General features: G+C 39.7%; 1 protein-coding gene across 1 annotated transcript; it reads right to left on the reverse strand.

Annotated features, from left to right (window-relative positions):
* Positions 1-8537: 8537 nt before the first annotated feature.
* LOC138868718 (uncharacterized) lies at positions 8538-13203 on the reverse strand. The gene is made up of 7 exons (XM_070146285.1): positions 12076-13203; positions 11922-12027; positions 11054-11663; positions 10097-11005; positions 9818-10007; positions 9196-9631; positions 8538-9001 (listed from the first exon to the last, which is right to left on the reverse strand). Exons 1-7 carry the CDS (start codon positions 13201-13203, stop codon positions 8538-8540), a joined length of 3843 nt encoding a protein of 1280 aa, XP_070002386.1.
* Between the last annotated feature and the right edge of the window lie 2606 nt (positions 13204-15809).

The raw sequence follows: 15809 nt of genomic DNA on the forward strand, positions 1-15809 counted from the left end.
AAATATTTATGTCACTTGGCTTTGAATTTATATAATTTCAGTTAACTTTGTTATCTTGTTCCTCTTTTGTTATGTTTGGCTTTCTTAGCAAGTGAGTTAGGCGCCATCTTGATAGGTTGGTGGTTTTGGGCCGTGACAAGTTGGTATCAGAGCCCTAGGTTCATAGGATCTACGGGTCATGAGCAAGTTTAGCAAAGTCTTGCTAATCAGTACGGAGACGTCTTTACTTATCTTCGAGAGGCAACCAAACTGTTAGGAAAATTTTTGCTTTCTTTCATTCTTGTCATGTGGATTTGTTATTTGCAAAGTTTGAACCTTTACTCTTCTATTGTCTCACAGATGGTGAGGACACATTCAGCCAGATCAAATGGGCAGGCACCAAAGCCTCTAGTCAGGGTTGCAAGGGGCCGGGGTCGAGATGGGGCTTGCACTATAACTAGAGCAGCACCTGTGGAGTGGTAACTAGGGATTTTGCTACATTTTATACTCCTTCTTGCTTAAGTTTTGATTAGAAATGTGTACAAAATAGTCTCAAAGGCTCACAAGTTGTGCTTGATTGCAGGTTTGATCAACAAAGTGACAAGATGTCAAAGATCAGCTCAAAAATGAGTGGAACTTGCACAAGTATCAAGGCAAAAACAAAGCTCAGGCAAAACAAGGCCAGTGCGGCCACACACCATTCTATGCGGTCCGCACAAGTGAGGTTCAGAGAGTATGCAACTCAGACAAATTAGGCAATGTGGTCGCATGGAATTTAATGCGGTCTGCACTGAAGTTACTACGGCTGCACTCGATTTAGTGTGGTCTGCACAACCAAGGATCAGAGAGTTGCTATTTTCGGAGATTGAAGCCAATGCGGTCCGCGCTCCATTTCATACAGACCGCACTAGAGGCCATCGCGGCCATAGTCCATCCTGTGCGATCTGATTGCCCCAGTTCAGATAGTTCGATTTTCAAGTCTAGAGCCTTAGTGCGGCCGCACATGATTTTGTGCGGTCCGCACTAGCCCCGCAGGGGTATTTTTGTCCAAATTTTTTAGCTTAGTATAAATAGCTTATTTTCCCATTTTTAGGTCATTATATCGTTTTAGATGAGAGCTGCGCTCGTGGGTTCGAATATTTTAGCTATTTTGGGCAATTTTATCTATATTTCAACATTAAATCTTCTTGTTTATCTTAGTAATTAATTAATATGAGTTGTTCTTCATCTATTTCTTGTTCTTCTTCTTTAATTATGAGTAGCTAAACCCATAAACTAGGGTTGTGGCTCAATCCTAGTATGGGTAAGTGATGAGTCTTTTGTTTTAGGGCTAGATTGACTATAGGTGTTTGATATTTAGGCTAATTTCATGTTTAATTGCTGAATTAGTGTTTGTAAACACTAGTTTGTGTTTAGTTGACTTGAGCTCTTCTTGAGAAAGAGAGCTTGAGTCTCTGAAATTGGTCCAACAAGGAATTGGGGCGTACTTAAGATATTGATAGCCCCAATTAAAAGGTTAAATCTCGAGAGAGTAATACCCGACTTGAACCTTGATTGCTTGTGCAAATTTGAATACCCAATTGGTCTTGAGAAAGTCAATTCGGGCAAAATAACTTGAACCACTGAGAGGTGTAGAGAGGGTAAAATCGTGCAACGGTTATATCATACTCCCCAAATATGTCAATCATGTCTTAGACTCAAGTATGTTGGCCACCTAGGCGAAAGTCACTACCCTAGTGCCTTTTAAACCATTTGAACAACCCACAACATTTACTCTTATCTTATTCTAGTTTAATTTACAATTGTAGTTTGATAAAAGTAGAAGTAAAACAAAAACCCAAAAATGTTTAGAATTATAATTTGGAACACATACCCAACTCTAAATTAGATAAATACCAGACTCCAACTTCTAGCTCCCTGTGAAAATCGATCCCGATCCTAAATTGGGTAAAAGATGCCTCGATCCTGTCTCGCTACTCAATATTAGTGCAAGGTAGGCCGCGATCAACTTTTGGCGCGCCACTAGTTGCTCCAATGGACAAGCAGGTTTCAAATATTTTTAGTCAGTTAGACAAGCTCAAACACCAGCAGTACCTGTTGCATTGGCCTAGACCTTGAGTGTGTATACGATCTTGGCTTAGGCATGTACGATACGAGTTGCACTAGCTACCTCATAGGTTAGGGGAGGAGCTCAAACTCTTGCCGCTCGTACACTAGAGTAGTTAGCTCACGGTTATCAGGCACTGGGGGTATTGCCTCTGCAGCCAGGTGTTGTGGAACAGGCTGGGGTTGGACCATCTATGACTTATGCGGAGCAAAAGAGGGTAAACTGATCCCAAAGGCTTCGTCCTCCCTAGTTCAATAGGGGAGAGTCAGAGAATGCTCACCGTTTTCTTGATCAATGTCACGGATTCTTCGCACAACTGGACTTGTGGACTCCAATGGAGTTGACTTTACTATTTTTCAGTTGATGCTACCAGCCTACATATGGTGGCAGACATATGAGTCAGGAATACTAGCTGGCATAACACCACTTACATGGCATCAATTATCAGTTCTTAGTTCTCTACTCTAGGAGGGCATAACTGTACTCAGTATGAGATGAGATTCATGAAGTTGTCACGTCGTGTAGTGTTTTTAGTCCCTATTGAGAAAGAGAGGATCAGGAGGTTCATTGATGGCCTCAACTATGGTCTTCTATATGGTATGGCCCGAGAGTCTAGGACGAATCCTAGATTTGAATAGGTGGTTGAGATTGCCAGGCACTTGGAGTATGTTTGCATGCTTGAGAGATATGAGTGGGAGTCCAAAAAGCCCCATGTTACGGGTGGTTTTGGTGGTGCCTCGTCTAGAGGCTAGTCACATCAAAGTAAAGGTCGTCCTTTTAGGCCAGCTAAGTTAGCTTGTTAGATTCCCCATAGTTTATCAGTTAGCCACAAACCATACATTGCTCACCTAGTTCATTCATCATTTAGTGCATTGCCGACACAAATTTATTGCCGTGCTTCGTCTACTCAGGGTTCCAGAGGTAGTTATTCGGGATATCAAGGTCAGTCGCAAGGTCAACAGCCTTGTAGAGTAATGTTGTTTTGGGCATGGTGACTTGACTCTTGAGTAACTCAAGAGGGATTTCCCCAGACTTTGAGTTGTTTCCACAATAGAGTACACAGCCTACGGTTCCAGCACCAGAAGCTATACCACCCGCACATCCAGTTAAGGGTGGGGCTCAGTCGGTTTGAGGTCGCCCTAGAGATGGAGGACAATTAGGTGGTGGATAGGCCCGTTGTTATGCATTTTCTGCCAGGTTAGAGGCAGTTGCTTCTGATGTCATCATCACAGGTATTGTTTTAGTGTGCCATAGGGATGTCTCACTGTTATTTGACCCTTGTTCCACTTATTCTTATGTGTCACCATATTTTTCTAGTTATTTGGATATGCCTCGTGATTCTCTTAATACTCATGTTTATGTATTTACACCGGTGGGTAATTCTATTGTGGTAGATCATGTATATCGGTCTTGTATGGTTACCATTGGGGGTTATGAGACTAAATTTGATCTCTTATTGCGTATCATGGTTGATTCTAAGGTTATTTTGGGTATGGATTAGCTATGTCTACACCATGCTATTCTTGATTATCACACTAAGACCATGATGTTGGCAATGCTAGGGTTGCCTAGGTTGGAGTGGAGAGGTTCGATTCGTCACACTCCTAGTAGTGTGGTTTCATTTTTGAAGGTTTAGTGGATGGTTGTGAAGGGGTGTTTGGTGTATTTGGTCTTCGTGATAGATATTAGTGCTGATACTCTTACTGTTGAGTTAGTTCCAGTAGTGAGGGAGTTCTCTAATGTGTTTCCTACAGACCTACCGGACATGCCATCCGATAGGGATATTGATTTTATTATTGATCTGGTGTCGGGCACTCAGCCGATCCCTATTTCACCATATCACATGGCATTAGTGGAGTTGAAGGAATTGAAGGAACAACTATGGGAATTGCGTGATAAAGATTTCATAAGTCCTAGTGTGTCACCTTGGGGTGCACCGGTACTATTTGTGAAGAAGAATGTGGTTTTATGAGGATGTGCATTGATCAAAGGCAGTTGAACAAGGTTACCATCAAAAATAGGTACCCACTACTGTGTATTGATGATTTATTTGATCAACTTCAAGGTTCTAGTGTATTCTTGAAGATTGACTTGAGATCGGTATACCATCAGTCAAAGATCAGGGCTTTAGATATGCCTAAGACGGCTTTCAGGACTCGTTATGGGCATTATGAGTTCTTGGTGTTGTCGTTTGGGCTGACCAATATACCAATAACTTTTATACACTTGATGAACAATGTATTTTAGCTTTATAGGATTTTTTCGTCATTGTCTTCATTTATGATATGTGGTGTATCATCGAAGCAAGGAGGAGCATGAGCAACATTTAAGGATCATGCTCCAGACTTCGAGGGAGAAAATATTATATGCTAAATTCTCTAAGTTCAAGTTTTGGGTAGACTCGGTGGCCTTCTTGGATCAAGTGGAATCCAGCGGGAGGGATTAAGCTAGATCCTAAGAAGATTGAGGCATGCAGGGTTGGCCCTAACCTTCTACCGCTACAGATATCCAGAATATTCTAGGGTTGGCTAGGTATTATCGTCGTTTTGTGGAGGGGTTTTCATACATCGTAGCTCTACTGACTAGGTTGACTCAAAAAGGTGCTCCATTGATGTGGTTAGATGAGTGTGAGGAGAGCTTTCAGAATCTCAAGATTGTCTTGCCTACAACTCTAGTTCTGGTTTTGCCTTTGGGATTGGGTTTTTGTATAGTCTATTATGATGCTTCATGAGTAGGGTGATTGCTTATGCTTCACGTCAGTTGAATCCCTGTGAGAAGAACAACCTAGTGCACGATTTAGAGTTAGTATCCATTGTTCACGTGCTCAAGATTTGGAGGCATTATCTTTATGGCATGTCTTGCAAGGTGTTCTTGGATCACTGGAGTCTCTAACATATATTCAAGCAAAAGGAATTAAACTTGAGGCAGTAGAGGTGGTTAAAGATACTGAAGGACTATGATATCACCATTCTTTATCATCCGGGTAAGGCCAATGTGGTGGCCGACACTTTGAATATGAAGGCAGATTGGAGAGCCTAGCTTTCACTCCAGCTGGGGAGAGACCGTGAGCTTTGTATGTTTAGGAATTGGCCAACAACTTTGTGAGGTTCGATATTTTGGAGCCTAGCGAGGTTCTTGATTGTGTTGTATTACGGTTGTCCTTGTTTGACAACATCAAGGCACGTCATTATGATGATCCCCACTTGCTTGTCCTAAGAAAATGGTGTGGAACGGTGATGCTAAGGAGATGACTATTGGTGATGAAGGGGTATTGAGGCTTCAGGGTCAGATTTGTGTTCCTAATTAGATGGTTTGAGAGAGTTAATTCTTGAGGAGGCCCATAGTTTGCGGTATTCCATTCATCCAGGTGCTGCAAAAATGTACCAGAATTTGAGGCAGCATTATTCGTGGTGGAGGACGAAGAAAGATATTATGGAGTATGTTGCATGGTGTTTAAGCAGTCACCAGGTGAAGTATGAGCACCCGAGACGGGGTGGTTTGCTTCAGAGATTAGATACAACGGAGTAGAAGTGGGGGCATATCACTATACATTTTATAGTTGGGCTGCCATGGACCAGGAGGAGATTTGATGTTGTGTGGGTCATTGTGGAAAGACTGACCAAGTCTGCACACTTCATTCTAGTCATCACTACCTACACTTCATAGCAGTTGGCTCGAATTTATCTTAGAGAGATTGTTCACCTTCATGGTGTTCCCATGTCTATTATCTTAGATTGAGGCATTCAGTTCATCGCATTTTTGGAGAGTAGTGTAATGTGAGTTGGGCACATAGGTCGAGTTGAGTACAACATTCCATCCTCAGACGGATGGGCAATCCAAGCATACTATTCAGATCTTAGAAGATATGTTGCGAGTCTATGGCATTAATTTTGAGGATTAGTCAGATCATATTTTATCGTTAGTAGAGTTTGCATATACAACAGCTATCAGTCTGTACAAGACCTTATATGGAAGGCGATATCATTGTCCGGATGGTCAGTTTAGAGAAGGTGAAAATAAATTCATGAGCATCTTCGTATAGCACAGTCTAGGAAGAAGAGTTATGCTAATAGGAAGGCTCATGATGCAAAATACATGGTGGATGAGAAGGTTTTACTCAGATCTTCGCCCATGAAGAGTGTGATGAGGTTCGAGAAGTAGGGTTAGCTGAGCCCTCGGTATATTGATCTATTTGAGGTCTTGGAAAGGGTTGGTAAGGTTTCTTACAGACTTGCCTTGCCACCTATTTTATCGAGCGTTCATCCAGTATTTCATATTTTCGCACTCTGGAAGTACTATGAGGATCCGTCACATGCATTATATTTTAGGTCGGTGTAGTTGTATAAGAATTAAACTTATATTGAGGAGACAACAGCCATTTTGGACAGCTAGTTCGAAAGCTGAGGTAGAAGATTATTGATTCAGTGAAGGTTCAATGGAGGGTTCACCTAGTCGAGAAGGCAACCTTGGAGACCGGGCATGATATGTGGAGCAGATATCCTCACCTTTTGGGTATTTCAGGTATGGCTCTAAACTCATTTAAGGACGAACGTTTGTTCAAGATAGGGAGAATGTAACGACGCGACCAGTTTTTTTGAGTATTTTAGACGTGTTTCTCCTGTTTGATGCTTTACATATGTGTATTTATCGTTATGTGGCTTGCAGGGATGTTTGACTTAGATTCGGGAGGTTTTGGAGTAAGTTGGAATAATTAGTTCCAAGATTAGAATCTTAAGTTGTAAGATTTAACCAAGGTTTGACTTTTGCCTAGGAAAACGTGGAATGATTTTATTGATGGTTCCAATAGGTTCGTATGGTGATTTTGGACTTAGGCATATGTCCGGATTTGGATTCGGATGTTCCTAGGTTAATTTTGTTCTATTTGGCAAAAGTTGGAAACTTGAAGATTCAAAAGGTTTATAGGTTTGACCAGAAGTTGACTTTAATAATATCAGGTTTGGATTATTGTTCCGGAAGTTGGAATAATTTCGTTATGCCATTTAGGACTTGTGTGCAAAATTTGATGTCATTTCAAGTTGGTTAGATGTGTTTCGGCATGAGTTTTGGAAAGTTGGAAGTTGATTAATTCTTTAGAATTGAATTGAGGTGCGATTTGTAATTTTGATATTATTTTGTGTGATTTGAGGACTCGAGTAGGTGCGTGTTATGTTTTGGGACTGGTTGGTGCTTTTCGACGGGGTCCCGGGGGTCTCAGGTATGTTTTCGATGAGTTCCAGATCATTTTCATATTATTTGGAAGACTTGGGAGCGTAGATGCACCTGCGAAGAAGCGGAGTTCCTTTCGCAGAAGCGATGGGAGGTCCGTAGAAGTGGGTGGTCGGGAGTTAAGTGATTCCCGCATTTGCGATAATATTTCCATAGATGTAGTACCACAGAAGTAGGATTTTTGTCCACAAATACAGAACTACTGGAAGAATATACTTTTCGAGGGTTTTGATTATGTTTAATTATGTGGAATTTTGGAGCTCGCCTAGGGGCAATTTTTGGATTATTTTTCACTACAAATTGAAGGGTAAAAATCTCTACTTGATTTGAATGTTAGATCTTGTTTCCCCATGGTTTATTACACCTAGATAAGGTAATTTAAAGGAGAAATTTGGGCGAGTTTTCTATGATTTTTGGAGAGTGAAAATTGGTTATTTGGGGGTTGATTTGAGGTTGGACTTGGATGAAACACATATATTTTTTTTTTGGCAAATCGTTAGGCAAGTGCCTCCGGCTAGTTTTGTATTAATAAAGAAACAACAAACTACAATGGAAGAGTGTGTGTAAGGGGGCATGAACCTTACCTTACTATTCCTATTGAAGGTAAAATAATCTAATCTTCTAGCAAGCATGTAAAAAGTATGAACTTGAAAGTAGCAAGTATACTATGATCGCCATAGAGTTTATAACACACTCTATGACGTTATTACAATTGATAATGCTTATAAAATTATAAACTAACACGATATAGAAATTAGATTGTTGCCCCTCATTTATCAAAATTGTAATTTCTTCAAATAGAACTTCGTTGAAATCCTCTTTAACTGTCTTCAAAAAATCTTCAAAATTCTTCATTTCTTGTCGATGTATGATTTCTTTCAACTTCTTTACTTTGAAGATGCACCTTTTCCTTGGTTTGTTGTTGCCCAAAGTAGCCAATGATATGAATATGTTCAGTGCAACATGGCTTTCGATCCCAAGTGAAGTCCTCAGATTTTTGTCCTTTTTTGTGTGCGGCCATGTTAGCTTCCTCAAAATTCATTTGGATTACACATCTTGATGCCTTATGTATCTTCATTGTACAGCTCACTATATTCTCCTTGTATCGAATTTTCCTATATTGCCGACCATTTTTTGGCAATCTTTCCTGAAGAAAGTGTGACTTGCATTCTTTTTGTGATGTCCTTAGAAATGTGTATCTTCCTTTCGATGTGTAGCTATTTGTTCACTTTCTTACATTTCCAATGCAACAGGCGTGCATTAAACAATTAAAAAACTGTGTTGGCCCATGTTGTATGCCCAGCTTTTCCTCGAATTCATTCCTTCTCCAGCAAGCTGATTGGGTATCCAATGCATTTAGCCATTCTTGTTGTGCTCGATAATTGGTGTGTTGTTGGACTTTAGCAGATCTTGTCTCTAATAGTCCCAGAAGAGAGTGTGGTAAACATTGTATCAAAAGGTGGTGCATCACAGTGGTATTAAACCTTATTACTTTCATTGTACTGCTAAATCTTTGTTGAAGCATATGGTCTTTATTGCAGAAAATATGTGTATCAGCCTTAGTCCTTGTTCTCCTGATTGCTATGCTAGAGCCTACCCACATATTCCCTTCAATGGATTGAGTACAATGTACTAATACCACCATTTGAAGGATCGACAATAGGTAATGAATAGCTATAGTATAGTTCCCTGCAAAAAAGAATAAAGAGTTAGCATAAAAGAATATGTTGTTCTCGTCCAACTGGATGTGACACAATCTCCCCCGATGCATTTCTCCTTGTCCATCCCTCGTTGATCTTTTCCTCATGCTTCTGTAAAGCATATACACCCTTATCCATTTCTGGCTACTCTTATACGTAGGTAAGGACATTGAAGTTTATTACTATTAACAATCCTCTTTCCTTGTATCTCCAGTTGCTGAAAGTTGTGAGCCTCATGATCCTCATGGTCGAGTGCATGGTTTGCTAGGAAGTCAGCCAATTTGTTTCCTTCTCGCATGATATGTGACACCCTACAATTACATCTTGCCATAAACTGTTTAATCTCCTGAACATATGCCTCTATTGCCCAAGGTGGATCCCATGTACCATCTATCACGTTCTTCAGAAACAATGAATCTGTTTGGATGTGGATATTGGCATATCCTTGTTGCACACAGGTTTGTATTGCCTCAAGTATAGCAATGGTTTCTGCTTCCATATTTGTTCCCTCCTTAATTTCTTTCCCCCTTGCATATCTCACATCTCCTTTACTATCCCGTAGGACAAAACCAATGGAGCTTCTACCCGGATTTCCCCTCGATGCCCCGTCAGTATTCACCTTTATCCAATCTTGTTAAGGTAACTCCCAAAGTACCCTAGTTACTTTTAGAGAAGGCATATATTGTTCCATCATTTTCAGAAGATCAGGCCATTTATGAGGGACTTGTTGAATGCTTGGTTTTCTGATTTTAACAAGTGATTGAAGGGATGTGGAAATATGGTATATTATCCTACTAATACTGACCATTTCACCATGTTTTTGGCAGTTTCTTCTCTTCCACAATTCCCACAAAATTATCGATGGTAAAGCTTGGAATATAGGCTTGAGTCGTGGAACAACTTGTACAGTCCAACATTTTGCTATTGCCTGCTGCAATGACATTCCATTATGAAAATTCCAGCATTTTCCATGAAGTAGTAACACACTGTATGTGCTGCAAAGGATTTGAAAAACACATGTGACATAGTTTCCTTGGCTGGTTCACTACAGCACCAACATCTTGAGGGTAAACAATATCCCAACCTCTTGAAAAAATCATCCAGTGGTATTCTTCCTTTCCAAACTTTCCACATAAAAAATACAATTTTGAAAGGCAAGCCCTTGACCCAAATATTTGTGAATACTGCATTTTGATCCCTCATTCTCCTGACATAATCCCAAGTAGATTTGACAGTGAAGTAACCTTTTGATTCCATCATCCAAAAAGGTTTATCTAATTCATCTGAGAGAGCTGTAGGTTTGATATTAGCAATGATGTGACTGGCTATGTCGTGTGGCAATATCTGCATTAATCTTGTTTCATTCCATGTACCTTCCAACATCACATCATGAACATTATGGATTGACTCATCATAGTAGAACTTAGGTGGTGTTGTGAAATACAATCCACCCATCTCTGTCCAATTGTCGAACCAAAAAAGAGATGACCCCATTCTTGGTTGCCAAATGATTTGGTGTTCAATTGCCTCCCTACAGTCAAGCATTTTCCTCCAAACATGGGAACCTTTTCTCCATGGTACTACAATTGCATTCAGCTTTTTGCAATATTTTTGGCACATGAAAGAACTCCAAAGTGTTGGTTTAGTTCTAAAATTCCACCATAACTTACAAAATAATGCCCTTGGCATATCATGTAATGAACGAAATCCAACCCCTCCTTCCTCTTTAGGTAGACACAATGAGTCCCAAGATGCCCAATGTCTTGCCTTTCCTCCTATAGAATTACTCCAAAAAAACTGAGCAATCATTTTGTAGAGTTTATTTATGACAGAAGCTGGTGGATTTACTGCTGAAAGCAGATGAATAGGCATTCCTTGAAGCACATGGTTAATTAAGACTGCCCGACCTCCAATTGATAAGATTTTTCCTTGCCATGATTGGATCTTATCTAGTACCTTTTTCATCAGATCATGATAATATTCCATCTTCCTCCTGGCGTAGAATATTGGACAACCAAGGTATCTGAATGGGAACTCCTACCTGTTAATACTTGTTATGCTCTGCACTTTGTCTATGATGTCCACATTTGTTAAATGATGTAGGTATACTGCAGATTTTGCCTTGTTGATTAACTGTCCAGAGGTAGTCTCATATGCCCTCAGTACTTCCATAATCAACTTTAATGACATAGCATCAAAAGATGAGAATATGATTCTGTCATCTGCGTAGGAAAGATGATTGATTTTGGGGCTCCATTTTGATAACCCAAAATCACAGAAATACAAGTTCTGATGTAATGAATTGAGGGCTCTTGATAAAGCTTCAGCAGATAGGATGAATAGAGTAGGTGATAGCGGATCACCTTGCTTGACTCCTCTTGTTGATTTAAAAAATCCATAAGGTTGTTCATTCATTAATATAGAATACCAATTGTTGGAGACAATTCTAAACACGATTCCAATTATTCTTTCCTCGAAGCCCATTTTCCTCAAAACCTTAGTCATGAATAGCCAAGACAGTCTGTCATAGGCTTTTGTCATGTCCAATTTGAGTACAACATTTGGTACTGCTTTGGTCCTCAGTCTTATATCAGTTATTATTTCATTAGTCAATAAAATATTTTCAACGATGCTCCTACCCTTGATGAATCCTGCTTGCTCATCAGAAATTAGTGAAGGTTGTAAGGGTGCAATTCTTTCATGAATGACTCTCGAGAACACCTTATTAATAAAATTCCCAAGGCTTATTGGTCACAAATCTGAGAAAGTAATCACATCCTTCTTTTTTGGTAGCAGCACTAAGTTGGTATGAGTGATGTACTTGGGCAAATCCTTGCTATTGAAGAATTCTTTTGTCATAGCAAGGACATCATCTCCCAGAATGCTCCAGCTCTATTGAAAGAATTTACCTGTGAAGCCATCAGGACCCCCAGCATTGTCTGCATTTAAGCCAAAGACAGCCTGTTTGACTTCTTCTTTGGTAGGTTGTTTCAGTAGTTCTTGGTTTTTCTCCAACTAAATCATGTTAGGGACATGATCTATGATCCTAAATGAGGTTGGTACAACACCTTCATGAAATTGCGACTTAAAGAAACTGATTGCTTCTTCAGCCATCTGATCATTTCCTTCTATCCAATTGCCAGCACTATCTTGAATTCTTTTTAATTGCAGGATTTTTCTTCTCCTATTTACATGTGCATGAAAGAACTTCGTATTGCGATCTCCATCCTTAAACCATGCCATGCCTGTCTTTTGTCTCCAGAATTGCTCTTCTAAGGCTAGGTATCTAGTAAGTTTTGCTTTCACCTTATTGAGCCTCTCCCTATTCATACTTGTGGGACTAAGTTCGAACTGAGCTTCATGTACCAGAACAACCTCTTCTAGACTTGCAACTTTTTGAAAAATATCCCCATATATATCCTTACTCCATCTTGATAAGACCTTTTTCAGTTTCTTCAATTTGTTGTTGAAAATTGTGAAAGAGGTAACCTGAGAGTTTGCAGCTAGGTCGTCCACCCAATTTTCTTTCACAACTTCTTGGAAGGTGTTGTGATCAGTCCAAAAATTCAAGAATCGAAATTGCTTTTTGGCAGTTATTAGATTTGGATCACATTTAATCAAGAGTGGGCAGTGATCTGAGCCTATTTTTGATAAGTGAGTAACCTCCACACTTGGTAAAAGTTGTTGTAGTCCTATATTGCCTAATACACGATCCAGTCTTTTAAAACTGCAGTCCTCTTCAGCCCTACCATTCCAACAAGTGAATATACTTCCTTTGAATCCAAGATCGTTGAGGTTGCATGAATTTATACAATCCCTAAAATCGTCCACTTCATTTATGGGTACTGGAAGACCACCAAACTTCTCCTCTTCATCCCATATTACATTGAAATCCCCACCAACAATCCATGGAGTAGTCATGTCACTTGCCAAAGCGTAGAGAGTATCCCATAGTTCTATACGCTCGATATGATCACATTTGGCATATACTAGGGTAAGGATAAATTCTTGTTGGGTATTGGTGTCAGTTAATCTCAAAGTGAGTTGCTGTTGCATGTCAAATAACATCATAACCTCAAAATCATCATCTATGAAAGCCCATATTTTATTAGAAATGTTGACAAATGCCAGTGCAAGCCCAAGTCTGCTCCTATATCTTTCAAGTGTTCTCGACTGTTGCTTTGGTTCCATTAGTCCGACAAATCTGAAATGGTACTGTCTATGCATTGTAACAAGTCTTTCAAAATCTTGTTGTGTGTTCACAGATCTAATATTCTAGATGATAGCATTCATTTTAAACAATTGATTTAGAACCTGCCCTCCTTGTTTGAACACCAGTACCTGGAACACTTGTGTTTTCCTTTTGCTGCTTCTTTTTTCCTTTGCCTGCTGATTTCACTTTATCCATAACTCTGGGAGATAAGTCACCTTGTCTTGCTATGTGCCTGAAGTTTTGTGCAGTAGATTCCTCATCCATATCTTGACCATGAGTATCTTCTTTATTCTCCTCTTCAACATTCTTGTTTTGCTTGGTAAGTAGAGAATTCACAGTTTTAGGAACCATTTCAGCGTGTCCTTTTGAGGTTTTTTGGTTTTCTGGAGCTATTGAAGAAGCGGGAGCTTCTGTTAGATTGGTAACTTTTTTGTCTTGTAGGGTAGAGGTAGGTGTAACTGGTTTTGGCATAATGGGATTGATGTTGAGGTTGTTTTCTGGTGTAGTTGTAATTATGTTAGGAAATGGTTTACCTGGGGGGTCTGGGCTAGGTTTCTGATTTGGATCCATGATATGAATAACTTCCTTTTCCGCCTGTTTTTGCACTGATTTCTCTGCAGAATTTTGATCATCTTCAGCTACAACTTGCACTACATCAACTATTTCTTCTCCACATGATCGAATATCATCTGTATTTATATGATCTTCCTCAGAATGATATTCTCCTTCCTCTTCTGATTCATTCTCATTTTCATTTTGAGAATCCCACAAACGACCGAACTGACTATTCCCAGTAGCTAATGATTGTGAAGGAACTTCTTGGTAGGATTGATTTGTGGTGACCAGTTGATGCAAATATGCTACCTGTTGCTTTATACTGACATTATTGGTAGTGTCCTCATTGTTTGGTCCTGATTTAGTTTGGATAAAAGTCATATTAGCCCATTGAACTGTTGATTCAGTTTGTCCTGCTGGTGCTACAGTAAGCACATGTTTCACCCCTTGTGCAGGACTTTCTTTAGTTCTTCTTTGGTCAGCCTTCAACTGAGCTTCATTCCCATTCACAGTAGTCTTATCAAGGTTACCATTCTCAGAGACTGCTACATCAGTAGTGATTGGATTAAATGCTCATGCATCTGCATTCAATTTCCCAGTAAGAGCAACAGTTTGATTGGGATTTATTTGTACTGGAGTTTCATTCACTAAGGCCAGTTGGTTAGTCTGATTAGTCTCCTCCTCTTTCACTACCAATACATCATATTTATTAGCTGTTTGTTATTGTTTTCCAGTATCCTTATCATCTGCAATCACTTTATTCCCAGTTGTACCATAGCCTTCAGTTTGTTTACCCTTAATAAGTCTCCTATTATCTCTCACTTCCTTCCATTGTGCACCAACATTTCCAACAACCTTGCCACTTGAAAGGATCATTAGAGGAGCATTATCCTTTCCTTTATCAATATTCCTATCCGTTATTGTTTCATTAGTGACAGCCTGCTGTTTATTTTTATTTGCCATGATTTCAGGGTGAATCCTCCAACATTCTAGCATGTCATGCCCTTGTAGTTTACACTTTTTACAGTATTTAGGGAGATAATCATATCTAACAGTCACCCACTCTATTCTTATCTCTTTTGTGACATCATGCTCGATATCCATATGAATTTTCTTGGGCAAGTCAGCCATAAGATCTACTAATACCTTGGCTTTTGCACAACTTGGCCTTGTTTTGTTAATTGTTGCCACATCTAGGTGAAGAGGCTTACAAACAGCACAGGCCAATGAAAATAGGCATTCCATTACAAAGTATGTAGGCAATAAATTTGGAAAAGAGATCCATGCCATTACCTTCGATGTTCCCTCGCCAGCTGTAAATCTTGAATCATATATCAAGGTTCTCAGTTGGTATTCCTGTCCAAACTTGTCCCTCACAAAATGTACACCTTTCGACGAGAACTCGATATAATCCTGCCAAAGTGTGAGCCTTATCAAAATGTGCCTATCTCGAAAAAAGCCAATATTGCATTCCACTTTGATCTCGCACTGCAAAGGAAGAATTTTGCGTAATTCTTGCATTTCTGGCCAGTCATATGAGAATTTACATACGACTGCCCAATGTAATCCTTCGATGTGATTCATGCGATCTACTTCAGATTCAGAAAACTTTACCAAAGGTTGCCCTTGCAAGAAAGTTGGACGTCTGATAGGGATTGGTTCAATATTGGAGGAAGTTTTTGGTATTGCGTTGTTGATAGCATTGGTTTTAGCACAACAGCGTAGTCCAAATGTTTTGAGCGGGTTACATGATCCGTAGTGATGGGAGTTGGCACGTGAGAAGGTAACCCAGCCCCAATAGTGGGTTGTTCACCTGGCGATGAGGCCATAGAAGGCTTGTGCGATCAGGTCGCCAAAGTTTGAAGATTTTGACCGTTAAGAATTCATATGAAGAGTAGAATTTATGGGAAATGTCGAAGCTACAGTAACTCCGGGTTTTAAAAATTAGATCTGTAACTATTGGGTAAAGATTTGAAATAGTTCTTCAACACAACATAGAATTGAAAGAAGAGCAGAAACCTTCACGTTA

Source organism: Nicotiana sylvestris, chromosome 5 (assembly GCF_000393655.2).
Source record: "Nicotiana sylvestris chromosome 5, ASM39365v2, whole genome shotgun sequence".
NCBI classification, from domain to species: Eukaryota; Viridiplantae; Streptophyta; class Magnoliopsida; order Solanales; family Solanaceae; genus Nicotiana; species Nicotiana sylvestris.

What these genes read in the sequence shown, in the direction of transcription:
- LOC138868718 (XM_070146285.1), bottom strand. Translation starts at nt 13,203, where the DNA reads ATGGAACCAAAGCAACAGTCGAGAACACTTGAAAGATATAGGAGCAGA. An exon ending in GGGTCCTGATGGCTTCACAG is followed by an intron (nt 11,664 to 11,921) that starts GTAAATTCTTTC and finishes ATGAGCAAGCAG; the next exon opens with GATTCATCAAGGGTAGGAGC. An exon ending in AGGAAAGAGGATTGTTAATA is followed by an intron (nt 9,002 to 9,195) that starts GTAATAAACTTC and finishes TCTTTTTTGCAG; the next exon opens with GGAACTATACTATAGCTATT.